The sequence below is a fragment of the Prunus dulcis genome, chromosome 8 (genome assembly GCF_902201215.1).
Source record: "Prunus dulcis chromosome 8, ALMONDv2, whole genome shotgun sequence".
NCBI lineage: Eukaryota > Viridiplantae > Streptophyta > Magnoliopsida > Rosales > Rosaceae > Prunus > Prunus dulcis.
Window position 1 is genome coordinate 19558416 of NC_047657.1, and position 13201 is coordinate 19571616.

At 40.1% G+C, this 13201-nt stretch overlaps 1 protein-coding gene across 1 annotated transcript; it reads left to right on the plus strand.

The window, feature by feature from the left end:
- Nucleotides 1-4578: 4578 nt before the first annotated feature.
- LOC117636855 (protein TRANSPORT INHIBITOR RESPONSE 1-like) lies at nucleotides 4579-8529 on the plus strand. Its single transcript, XM_034371559.1, has 3 exons — nucleotides 4579-5310; nucleotides 6620-7112; nucleotides 7261-8529. The coding sequence occupies exons 1-3, from the start codon at nucleotides 4847-4849 to the stop codon at nucleotides 8056-8058; spliced, it is 1755 nt and encodes a 584-aa protein (XP_034227450.1). The 5' UTR covers nucleotides 4579-4846; the 3' UTR covers nucleotides 8059-8529.
- Nucleotides 8530-13201: the final 4672 nt, after the last annotated feature.

Consider the following 13201-nt stretch of genomic DNA (forward strand, 5'->3'; position numbering starts at 1 on the left):
TGTAATTTGCGTGAAGAATTCATGTACATACTCATTAACCGCACAAATTCTTTACGCTTTCACACACACGATCATGTTTTCCAAAATGTTTTACTTGAGTGATTGTTGTTAGAATCTCCATACATCTGTTGTCAAGCCAGTTGGTAATATGCTGCTCCTACTAGTAGGAAAACAATTTTTGTCTTAACCCAGCGGAAAACGACGGCTTCCATTTTTATTTTATAAGGATGGATGGCAGTTGATGATTACTTACTATTATTCTTTTCTTCAACAAATCCCGAACCCACATTTTAATCGTGTATCTGTTTATATCAACGAAATTAGGTAAAATTATACCCACTACGCCATCTGTCAACGCGCATGATAATTCCGAAAAATTAGGTTAAATTCCAATTTATTTATCTTTCCTTTTTTTCAAAAGCCTACCGCCCCCATAATACGTAACTGTAGAATACCACGTTTCCCTTAGGAAAATGATAACGATAATGATAAAGGCAGTCAAGTCAACCATTTAGATTAAAGAAGAGATAACGATCAGCCAATCCGATAAGGCCACGTAAGTACTTGTACACCTAAAAAGGAAAGCAGGGAAAAGGCCTTTCGTCGGTGAGAGAGAGATAGCATAGCACACAACTGATAAGCCAGGGATTGTCTCAACAAAGACTCTAAAATCTGGTGTTACTTTTCTAATAAAGCTAGCTTCCTTGATGAGTTGTTTCTTGCGTCAAAACCACAGATAGTACAAAGATAAAAAGCTCAAGCCAAGTGTGTGTGAGAGAGAGAGAGAGAGAGAGAGAGAGAGAGAGAGAGAGAGAGAGAGAGGAAAAGGTTGTGTCTGTCACTCGAGTTTTTGATTGGACAGTGCAGGCCGGCACTAGGGCAGGTAGACTTCGGCCACCCTCTCTAGTAGTGATCCAGCCAGCTCTTGTTTCGTAGGGGCCCCTACGATTGTTGGGCTTTTGGGCTTCGACTGCTTACTGTTTTGCTTTGCTTTATAGGTTACATTACAGTATGGGTAAATACTACCACCGTTAGGTTAGGGTGGGGTCACACACACTACGTACTTTGTTCCTTTCATAAATCACTTAATTGTCGAAAATGCTATAACGAAGAGTTTAGAATAAGGAGGTTATTTAAGGGGTTTAATTTCACCATCAACAAATGTGAAGAAATCAATAAATTTAAATATTTTAAATAGTTTGACGATGGGATTGAACCCCTTAAATAAGATCCTCATTGTAGAAACTACCCTAAATAGCGGAGTTTATGAATTGGTTTCAAACTGGGTCAGCAGTGCTAGTGCACTACACATATACATATACTTCCAAGTTCCAACTAATTCGGAATACATAAAGTAGTTTCACTAATCGTTAGTTAACTTTTGATTTAGTGATATTTGTCTATACAAGGAGATTTTAAGTTCAACTTACATGAATAACGAAAATGAAAATTCTATCATTTGTCCCAAAAAAAACAAAAACTCTTCATGAAATGATGTCTAGTAAGCAAACAATATATGCATAGTTTTTATGTGGATTCTCCTGATTAGGGAGAGTTGTGTACCCATCTTATCTACCTTTATGTGAATTTTTAATTTTGTCAAGCTGTGGTCAACAAAAGTTTGCCAAATTTCGTCTCTCTGATGCTCGCAGTATATAGGTCTAAGGCCAGCCACCCCTCTAGCTACAAGCTTCAGTTTTCAGCTACATGCATATCATTATCATATAAAGGCATACTGTTCCACACTTTGGAAGTAATTGCACATGAGAGAGAGAGAGAGAGAGAGAGAGAGAGAGAGAGAGCGCTTTGCTTAATGATAAGATAAAGACTCTTCCACTAATAAGATTGCCAATATGAATCAACAACGTCAATTAACAAATCGAACTCAGGTTCCCATCACGTGCTGGGTGTTATCTATGATAGGAATCACTTGATGGGCAAAGAAGTCGTAGGCATCATTCATGGCTTTCAATTACAATAAAGTGAAGTGATTTTCAATTAATTTAGACCCCAATTGGATTGGATCTCTCCATAATTGAAATCATGTCCTTTGGGCTCTTGTTACCATTGACTCCTCCTTATTTCGATGCTCTTCACGTATTTTATTTTTGAATAGACTAGTGATTTTGTGTTCAAATTCTCATGATATATTGATAGTGTGTGCGATAATGTAACTTGTGAGATGATCGTATAAGAAAACAATACCTTAAAATATTTATAAACAATGACTAATGTATAACTTTATGTGCCAGCATGTATTTCGCTGAGCTGTCACAATTTCGGTTTGCCCATATCATAGTACTATTTTTGTATTAAATGTTTTCTCTAATCATCGACATTGAAGGTGGTGAAGAATATGATTTTATTTTTTATTTTTTGCATAATTTATAACTCCTCCTAGAATTCGTCTTAGAGAAAACATTTTGAAATGAATAGGTGGGCGGTCTTCCTGCAAAAATTGTGCACACACACAGCAAGTCCAAGCCATTCCACTCGAGAAGAAGAGAGATTCCCGGAGAACCATGCGTGGGGTTAATAATTAAATCCTCTCATTTTTAATTAATGAATTATTTTTTATATCTTAATCACGATTTTTCACCAATAAACAATCAACTTTACGTGCAGGCCAACTCAGCTCACCATTTTATTATTCCATTAAAAAAAAATTAATTAACTGATTAAGACTTAAGTTTCTGAGCGATATTTTCAATTTAATTTTTTTTCCAAAACGCTTTTTGCTGTTTTTATTATATAATATCGAAATCGAGTAGAGACAAGCTTTAACCAACGGTTGAGATATTCGCTTCTCAAGCACTAAATCTGGGCCGTTGATTTAAATCAACATAAAAAGGGACAGGTCTATCGAGTCCATGCTGAGGCAGTGGATCCCAATAATCCCATGTCCTTTTCAAACTGGCAATAGTACCCCTCATTTGTGTGGAACGGAGGTAGTTGGGTTGGGTGTGATCTAAAGAGGGCAAGTTCGTACTCTCAATTTTATAAATTTTTGTGATGGCCCCATGTAAAAATGTACGTACGCGGCCCTCGGTGAAACTGTGCTTTTTTACCGTTTATGGTCCCAAAATTTAATTACCTGCATGAGCTTTCATGGGTCCATGTGTAAATTACCATCTCACCGTACACTGTAAAAAAGCCACATCGTAATCGTATGGTCTGATTAAGATGCAACGTGCAGTTGTTTGTAGTACATTTGAACTATTTCTCTGCCCATCATGACCTTTCAATTGGATAATAAGTGAGGCTATAATTACCAATATTATTATATCATTGTTCAATTTCACTTTTGTAGCAGTTTATCCAATTTTTACTTTTGCTCTTTTTGCATTTCATTTTGACGATTTTGCAATCTAAAGGATGCATTTATTTTCGATCAAATTGTTTGGTTACCATATGGCTAGTAAAATAAGAAACAAGTCCACCACATAAATAATATTTACGTGTAAGATAAATTATGTAAATAATATGTATATTATTCGTGAAAAAAAATACATGTATATATATATATGTGCAACGACGATATATATGTATATGTATATGTGCAATGATGAAGCTAAATCTTTTCAAATGTTGTCAATTATTTCATAATAGACGTTAAATCATGAGGAAATATATGGAAGGTTAAGGGTTATGACAACTTCATGTCTACGTATATTAATATATTTGGGATAAAAACACTTAATTTATGTATATATATATGTGAATTTATTAATTATGCTGGTCACTAACCGTCTATTATTATTATTCATTTAAAAAAAGCAGGCTTTTTTAGAAGTGATTATGAATAACCTAATAATTATTTAGAATCTCTTAAAATCATTTAAAATAATTATATAGAGAAATATGTGAAAAATACTTCTCTGCATAAATGATTTTGGACCTCACATAAGCACTTCCAAACTAGCCAGTGTACTTATCCTCACAATTTTGGAATCTAGATTCAAATTTCTGCCTACCCTATGTGATCTTTCTTATTGATAGGCGAACATTACCGCACTGGATCATTGTAAATTGGTAACTCTAGTTTTCTTATTGTCAAAAAACAAAATATATACTGATACGTGGTGTTGTTAGAATTAAACAGTCACACATGATTGGACGGCCATGATGTCATGATAACCAGGGGACTTCACATCAAATCATTCCTTATTATTTTAACCTTTTATTAACTCCGCTACCCCATTAAATGTGGTCCCCACAATATTACTCTCCCACAGATCCAGCCGTGCAATGCGAATCATGAGATTCCCCTTACACTACCCATTCCGGTACACATGACAACACTTTACCTCAACCCATTCCTTCTCGTCCTCCTCAATTTCTCTCGATAATACCGCGACACAACGAGATGCTCCAAACTCTCGTCGCTTTGATATACACCCGGCTCCACCCCCCTTACGTACACCCGTTTTCTGCGGCTGCCCTTGGTCGCCCAGCGGATAAGACCACCCCACTGCCACCGCGCAATCCAACGGCTCTCACCTTCCACTTGACACGTGTCGCCATCGTAGGGTGAATCAGCATCAGTCGCACAGAAGCCCACCATGCGATTTAACCCTGGTTAAACTCTAACCTCACCCAGCTCAACATAAAAACCTTATCCTCTTTCTCTTTCTCTTTCTCACTTCTCTCTCTCTATCTCTTCTGCAAGTCTGCAACGAATAAGCTCGTTAATGGAGTCTCAGATCTAATCTAAACGACACACAAACTCAGTATATCTATCTATTTCGTCTCTCTTTATCTCTTTCGCTATTTTTATAGCTGCTTCAAATCCGAAGCACTCCCAGAACGACGTCATTTTAGTAATTTTCCAGTTTGAGCTGTGGGAATGCTGAAAATGGCGAACTCGTTCCCAGAGGAGGTGCTAGAACACGTGTTCTCGTTCATACAGTCGGACTCGGACCGGAACTCGATCTCGATGGTGTGCAAGTCGTGGTACGAGATCGAGCGATGGTGCAGGAGGAGAATATTCATCGGGAACTGCTACGCCGTGAGCCCTAGGATGATGATCAGACGGTTCCCAGACATTAGATCCATCGAGCTTAAAGGGAAGCCTCACTTTGCCGACTTTAATCTGGTCCCTGAAGGCTGGGGTGGCTATGTCCACCCCTGGATCGCCGCCATGGCTGATGCCTACCCTTGGCTTGAGGAGATCAAGCTCAAGAGGATGGTTGTCACCGACGAGACCCTGGAGCTGATTGCCAAGTCTTTCAAGAATTTCAAGCTCCTTGTGCTCTCGTCTTGCGAGGGCTTCAGTACTGAAGGCCTTGCCGCCATTGCTGCCAATTGCAGGTTTCTCTCTCTCTTTCTGTGCATTTGCTTTGCACTGTGTTTGGTTTGGTTTGGTTTGGTTTGGTTGTGATATGGGTGCTTCAGCTTTGCTTGTTCTGTTTTACTCTAGCAGTCAATTTTGGGTTCGATTTGTATGTTTGTTTTGTTTTTGAACTCTTTTGGGGTTCTTTTAGGTTGCTAGGAAGAAGTAAGAGAAAGAAAAGCATTAAAGTTTGGATCTTTCGGTTTGTTAGGGAAATTAGTGAACTTTCTTCACCCGGATTTTACTGCTTGAGCACCTAAGCTGGGGTTGCTTGAGTTTAAGTTTCCATTTTTGGCCAGGCCTCAAATAGTAAAATACCCACGATTTAAAAATCTTACAATTTCTTGGTTTTTTCCTACATTTCAACCAAGACTTTGTATTTAAGATATTTGCTCTGCGTTCTACTTGTTGGTTATTGTGGTGTTAAGTGGTTAATATGAGTGAAGGTGTAAAGACATCTGATTTGGTTTGTTTTCCGCTGCACATTGTTGCCTTTGATGGCAGCGTGCAGGAGTTACCGTACCTTTTTTTTGTCTCGCATAGATATTTTCCCATTTTTGGGTTATCCCAGTTCATTACCATACTTAGTTCTGTATATATATATATATATATATATATATTAAAATTATTAGTGATTGGAAACGAATGGATCTCCTGCTACTTGTTCTGGCTTCCTTATTTTCTGCTTTTATTTCTTATAGATCTGACTGGGACATCTTGTTGTGTGAACGGTTAATGTTCAAATTGTTGTTAAGAGCACTTGGGTTTCTCTCTTTTTTAGGCTACTTTGCTTGTTATGGACTATTGTAATGTGAGGTTCTTTTCAAATTTTGTATTCTAACTATTTGGACGGTGCGGATGTGTTTTGGTTCTCTCCACTAGATTCTCTTCTTCTTTGCTACTCAAAGAATCTTTTGATCTGATTTATTGTTTTTTAGCTTTTGCTTTTGGGAGATATGTTGTTTTCACTTGAGAATGCTGGAATTGGAAGGAAATGTGAACTTTTGTGCGATGATGGTTCAGTGGGAACATCAAACTAGTGAAAAATACATGACTTACTTTTCTTGTGAACTTAGGTTTGTAGAAAAGTTAAACCAATATAATAGTCTAGTCACTGTCGGTTACTGATGGTGATGAGCTGGTAATTTTAATCAGGAATCTAGTTTTCATGGTTTTGTTTTGTTTTATCCTATTGCTTTATTTAGTGAAACTCTTCTTTTTTTGCTCAGATTGTGAAATGTCTATACGTTGTCTTTATCAGTGCACCCTTTCACCTTGTTGATGCAGGAATCTGCGGGAGCTGGACTTGCATGAGAGCGATGTGGAGGACCTGAGTGGGCATTGGCTCAGCCATTTCCCTGATACGTACACATCACTTGTTTCCCTTAACATTGCCTGCTTAGGGTCTGAGTTTAGTTTCTCTTCTCTGGAGCGTCTGGTGGGTAGGTGTCCCAATCTGAAGAGTCTCCGGCTCAATCGCGCTGTGCCTCTTGACAGGCTAGCCAATCTACTTCACCGGGCACCTCAGCTGGTTGAGTTAGGCACAGGGGCCTACTCAGCTGAGTTGCGGCCTGATCTCTTCTCAAACCTAGCAGGTTCGCTCTCGGGATGCAAGGAACTCGAGAGCCTATCTGGGTTTTGGGATGTGGTCCCAGCATATCTTCCAGCTATTTATTCTATCTGCCCCGGGCTGACATCACTAAATTTGAGTTATGCCACTATTCCAAGCCCCGATCTTATAAAGCTTGTTAGCCAATGTCCAAATCTGCAGCGCCTTTGGGTATGTCCCATCTTATTTGATGTTTTCAACCTCATATGCCTTTAATTCAATTTTAATCCTCCTTAGGTCCAAGGGTCAGATGCTTACAGATGCAAATAAGTTCCAATTGGTAATTCCATTTTGTAGCTAATTAAGGATATGACTGCAGGTATTGGATTACATTGAAGATGTTGGCCTTGATGCCCTGGCAGTATCTTGCAAAGATCTACGAGAATTAAGGGTGTTTCCATCAGATCCGTTTGTAGTGGAACCAAATGTGTCGTTGACAGAGCAGGGCCTCATATCTGTTTCTGAGGGCTGTCCAAAGCTCCAGTCAGTTCTGTACTTCTGCCGGCAAATGTCTAATGATGCACTAATCACCATTGCAAGGAATCAACCTAACTTTACATGTTTTCGTCTTTGTATAATTGAGCCCCGAACTCCAGACTACCTTACCCTTGAGCCACTTGATGTGGGTTTTGGGGCCATTGTTGAGCACTGCAAGGATCTCCGGCGGTTGTCTGTCTCTGGTCTACTAACTGATCGTGCGTTTGAGTATATTGGAACACATGGAAAAAAGTTGGAGATGCTTTCTCTGGCCTTTGCTGGAGATAGTGACTTGGGGCTTCATCATGTATTGTCTGGGTGTGAGAATCTACGGAAACTGGAGATTAGGGACTGTCCTTTTGGTGATAAGGCTCTTTTGGCCAATGCTGCAAAGCTGGAGACAATGCGATCCCTTTGGATGTCTTCTTGCTCAGTGAGTTATGGAGCATGTAAGCTGCTAGGTCAGAAGTTGCCGAGGCTTAATGTTGAAGTTATAGATGAGAGGGGACACCCGGAGTCCAGGCCGGAGAGCTGTCCTGTTGAGAAGCTCTACATTTATAGGTCCGTCGCTGGGCCAAGGTTTGACATGCCTGGCTTTGTTTGGACCATGGATGAAGATTCTGCAGTGAGGGTTACTTGACACTTGCGTTGAGACACCCACGGATTCAAACCCTTGATATGTCTTGCATGGGGGGCATAGCAGGTACATGCTTAATATATGGTACTCAATTGTTTCGCATTTAAATTCATCGGTAGCTTAATATAGATGCAGCTCTGATTGGAGTGGAAGCGGGGTAGAGGGAGGTATACAGAGGCTCAAGAGCTCGATTGCCATTCATTTTACCATTGGCTGAGCTATGGGATACCAGTTAAGACTAATAAAGAGATTTAAGCTCCTGTTGTTGTTGTTGTTGTTGTTGTTGTTATATGTATTGAACAGAGTTAATTTTATTCGGCATAGCCACCACCATGTATACCAGCTGCAGACTTTTGCATGTTTATGCATTTATGTGGCCCTCTTTTTTCAACAGGAAGTAATTGCCATGTGGACCCATTTGTATCATTGTTAACCTTCGATCTCAGCAAATAAAGCTTCAAATTTTAATATTTATCATGTAGATTTAGTTGGTTTTGTGAAAGATGGATTAGATTGTGGTGGATTGGATTGGGTCGCTGCTGAAATGTATGAAGGAAATGTTGTTGAAAGCTCTACCTCTTCATGCGTTCTTCTTGCAGTTGCACGAAAGGGCCGATTGTTCTGCCAACAATTTTCTTACATTACATGTTACACTACACTAGATAATTATTGACATTTTGAGTAATCATTGTTGTGAGATTTCCAAACAACCATACCATAGGGTGGGTGGGTAAATAATATGAGAGAGAAATGACATTTCACTCATAGGTTTTTACATCTTTACATCTCAGCAAACCCAAAAGAGAGAAAATAATTGAAGGGTAGAAAAAAGAAAGGTAAAAAAGGCAGTTGGGTAGAAAAAGCAAGCTCCTTTGGTAAAATGTATGTATGCTGAGTTGGCAAGCTTTTAATGTTATTGGGTAGAGAGAGAGAGAGAGAGAGAGAGACCTCGACTTTTGAGCCACGTGATAGATTCGGTGACATTGGAGGGTATCCACAACTTTTTGCTTCATTCACGCTCTCTTTTCTAGCCCACACCACCACCTGATGACCCAGCAAGAGCAAGCAACCCAAGAACACTCCTTACTTAAGCCCTTTGAATATCAGATAGATTTCCACAGTAATTAATTAAATTAAAAGAAAATATGAGATAATATAATAAGACAACCCCAACACACAGAGACAGAGAGAGAGAGAGAGCGCAAAAAAAGATAACATGGACAGATAGATTGAAAACAACTTAACAGACACCCCCCCGCCCCACCACATACTGAAAAACTGACTCCAAAAAGAAAAGAAAAGAAAAAGAAAAAAGAAAAAGAGTTGGTGAATGACCGAGCAGAGCTGAGATGAATGAGAATTGAGTGTGGTGTGGAATGTGGGGCAATCAAATTTGCAGACACTTTATTGGTTGATGATGGCCACACGTTTGAGGGTATTGATGATCATCATCATTTTTATTCTCTCCTCCTCCTCCTCCTTCCTTACCATAATTCTTTTGCTGATTTCGTCACTCACTCACTCTGATTTTACTGTTTCACCCCCCAACCTCACCTATATCATCATGATATGTCAAAGTAAACTCACTCACTGACTCGTACTGTATGTATCATTATAAAGAGAGTTAAAGTTGTGCAATCCTTCAGTGTGTCCTGCCTTGGCCCCAGCTCTCTCTCTCTCTCTCTCTCTCTCTCTCTCAGTTATAGTTTGTACCAAATAAGTGAACCTGCATTGTACAATTCAGATCCTTATTGCCCAATGTGGGGGTCTTTTTCTTCCGGCAGCTGCAAATGGGCTGGGCTGCCGTAAAGCAGAAATTACTGGAATTGCCCCCTGTGCCTGAGTTCAAAAATTAAGCCCCAAAAGCACTTCGAAAGGGCAGTAAAGCCTTAGGAAGTGTTCTGGTTATCTTCACCAACGAAAATGATGGCTGCTTATAGGTAATTTATGCTTGCTTACAGATAAAGTTTTAGCTTAGCATGAGGAGATTGTGGCATGGGAGCAAGGTCAGCATGAGTTGAGCACCAAAGAGGAGAATAAGGCTTCCTAGGGAGAAATGGGAGTGTTTAAGATGAGGGAGACAAGGTTTGCAGGATGATCTTGGCTAAAAGGGGCTAAAGGAAGGGCATTACTTCTTCCGGCAGCTTGACTGACTCTGAAAATAGTCTGTTAACAGAGAAGAACGAAGAAGAAGAGTGAATAGGGCTACTGGATTTTTGCTAGTAAGAGAGGAAGCTTGCTCTCTCAGCCTGGGTTGGTTTTTGCTAGGTGGAGGGGACCTCTTTTATAGCTGCGGGAAACCCTCATTCCCCAAGAAACCCTAATGGTCTCTTCCCCATCTTAGCAAGGTTTTCCTTCCCTTTTCCTTTCCTCTCTTGACTTTTCCTGTTTTAGTGAGATTTTTCTCTATCTATTTGCACAAAATCAGGGATTTTGGAGCTCAAGGCCTCCTTTCCTGCGGCTGCTTCAGTAGAAGATTTCTACTTCCAGCCATTTTCTTCCTTTCTTTCTCACTCTTTCCTATAACCAGTTTTGATAGGGAAGGAGTTGGGATGTGTATGTTGGTTTGAAGAGTGTCTCTCTTCCTGGCAGCTTGCATGTTAACATCCCTTGGTTTCTCTGATGTTTTGTCTTGGAACTTGATCCATTCCCATGTGCTGGCACTTCCCAGCAGCCTTATTCAATGATTCTGCAAATCTCTACGTGGCTTCTATCTTTTTTCCAGCAAAGGGCTGAGATTTTTATGGCTTATCTTGGGGTTTTTTGTATGGGCCAAAGTGGTTTCTTAAGCAAGTGGGCTGTTTTATTAAATATTGGGCTTTTGGTTGGGCTATTAATTCTTTGATTGGGTTATTTTGGTTGGGTTATTTTCCCCCTTTTTGCTCACCCATATATTTGGGCCTAAGAAATGGGCTTGGGTTCCGAGGCTCCCAAGCAACCCGGAACCTCCATTTCTCGTCCCATCAATGGGCCTCATGACGACCTATTACCATCCATACCACAACCCACTCAAGCAAGCCCCGGGCATCTTGCGTGGCTTGGGCCCACTTAAGCTTGTAGCATGGCATGTTGTTTATTTGCTTGGCGTGGCATGTGTATAAGCGCATATGGCGAACTTTCGCGTGCCCAAATTGGGTTTCTTCTCGGTAAGATATCGCATTGGGCTGAGAATTTATTTGGGCCGAAGCGTGGATTTTTTGGGCCTCAACATTAGCCCCCTTGATTATTGGGGCCATGAATGTGTGTTGAAATGGTCCAAATAATCAATTTCCAGCCCAAAATAAATTGCAGTGGCATGGCATGGCATGGGTTCAGGAGCAACTTAAGGATGACCAGTTAAGTGTCTCTGAAATTACAGCCAGGTCTTTTCCGGGAAGGTTGGAGGGGTCGCAATGGTCCCGCTTAAAACCCAATCCTTCTTAAACACCGAGGGTGTTGCCTTGAAGAACTTTCCTAGACACTGTAATTTTGGAGATTACTTACTAGAGTTACCAAGAGTTGACCTATTTTGTGGCATGATATAGGAGAAAATGCTTGGTGGATTAGCTCAAAATAACTTAGCTTGCATGATTTATTTCCTTGAGTGACTAGAGAGACTTGATTTTGCATGGTTGTGATTTGCAAGAGTTGTATTGATTTGCACGCTTGATGTTGGCATGTATTCTTGGTATCTGGCTTAACGCTTGGCATTGACATATATGCTTGGCTTTGACTTGTATGCTTGGATACTTGGCATTGGCATGTATGCTTGGATGCTTGGCATTGGCATGTATGCTTGATTTTTGCATGTATGCTTGGTATTGCTTGGCTTTGGCTTGTGTTGAGTTTACAGCACCAGCCCTAGAACACTTGAATTTGCAGACAAAACCTTAGTGAACGTGATAGTGTGCGACATGATGGCTAGATATTGGAAGAATGCTTGAAGTAGAGCATGTGCTGGGAGGGTATTTGGAATAGGGCATGTGCTAGAAGGATATTTGAAACAGGGCAGGTGCTGAAAAATATTTTAAATAGGGCATGTGCTGGAAGGATGTTTGAAGTAAGGCATGTGCTGGAAGGATGTTTGAAATAGAGCAGGTGCTGAAAAACGTTTTGTTTGAAATGGGATAGGGCATGTGCCTGAAGCACGTGACTTGTCTTGCCATGATTTATCTTCTGGTTTTCCCTCATTCTCTTCTTTCTTCTTCTTCTTCAGGACCCAAACCCGTGGGTATTGTGCATCAGTACATAAGTCATATTTCGGAAGCTCGGATCAGAAAACTTCCTTGATGAAAGTTGCTCATCTGCTCGAGTACTATGGCCTGTAAAATTTGTAGAATTTGTAGAATTGTTCTGATACCTCAAAGCTGGTCTGTAACTTCTGCATTCATCCATGGCTGGTGAGTTTTTGCAGATTCTGTTTTTGCATGTGTCTTTAACTTAAGATGCTTGGATGATTGCACTTGCTTCACAAAATTTGCTCGAAATTATGTTGTTTATAACATATCCAAAATTGAGAATCATCCACCCATCCTAGTGCTTTCTGCCTCCATTTTTCTGAAGCATGTTCATGAGTTGATGTTGATGCCTTTGTTGCATGCTTGTCTTCTATGCTTGAATGCTTGATGTTGATGCCTCTGTTGCATGCTTGTCTTCTATGTTGATGCCTTTGTGAACTAGAAATCGAATTCAGAGGTTGAGCTTTTGATTTAGGATTCTAGCTTGGTGATAAACAAGAGGCATACGAGTTCACTTGGCTATGCATGCCAAGTGTTTGTCAAAATATCTCAAAGTAGCTTGCTGGTTGTTTTTTGAACTTTTGAAATGTTTCTTTTCAAATCTGAGTTGGAGCTTTTGAGACATGAAAATGGACTTCTCAATGGTTATGTTGGAATTGGTTTTGCGTCACTTGAAGAAAAAATGAATTTTCGGTGGAATTTCAAAGTAAGGGTTAAGTTGCTGGAGCTGTACAGTTTCTGCTGCATGGGCTGTTTTAGAAATCTGTTTGACATGCTTTCCTAGCTCGAAATGCAGCAAAATTTTGGAAAAATGAAGCTTGATATGTCTAGTTCTAAGCTGGAAAGTCTGGGATTTGTTGGTTGTAAGCTTGATTTATAGTGATTTTCGAAAGGTGGGATGTTCTAGCTAGGATGGTTGGAAAGCTTGT

Coding starts and splice junctions, on each gene's coding strand:
- LOC117636855 (XM_034371559.1), top strand. CDS start 4,847: ATGCTGAAAATGGCGAACTCGTTCCCAGAGGAGGTGCTAGAACACGTG. Junction 5,311..6,619: donor GCCATTGCTGCCAATTGCAG/GTTTCTCTCTCT, acceptor TTGTTGATGCAG/GAATCTGCGGGAGCTGGACT. Junction 7,113..7,260: donor CAAATCTGCAGCGCCTTTGG/GTATGTCCCATC, acceptor ATATGACTGCAG/GTATTGGATTACATTGAAGA.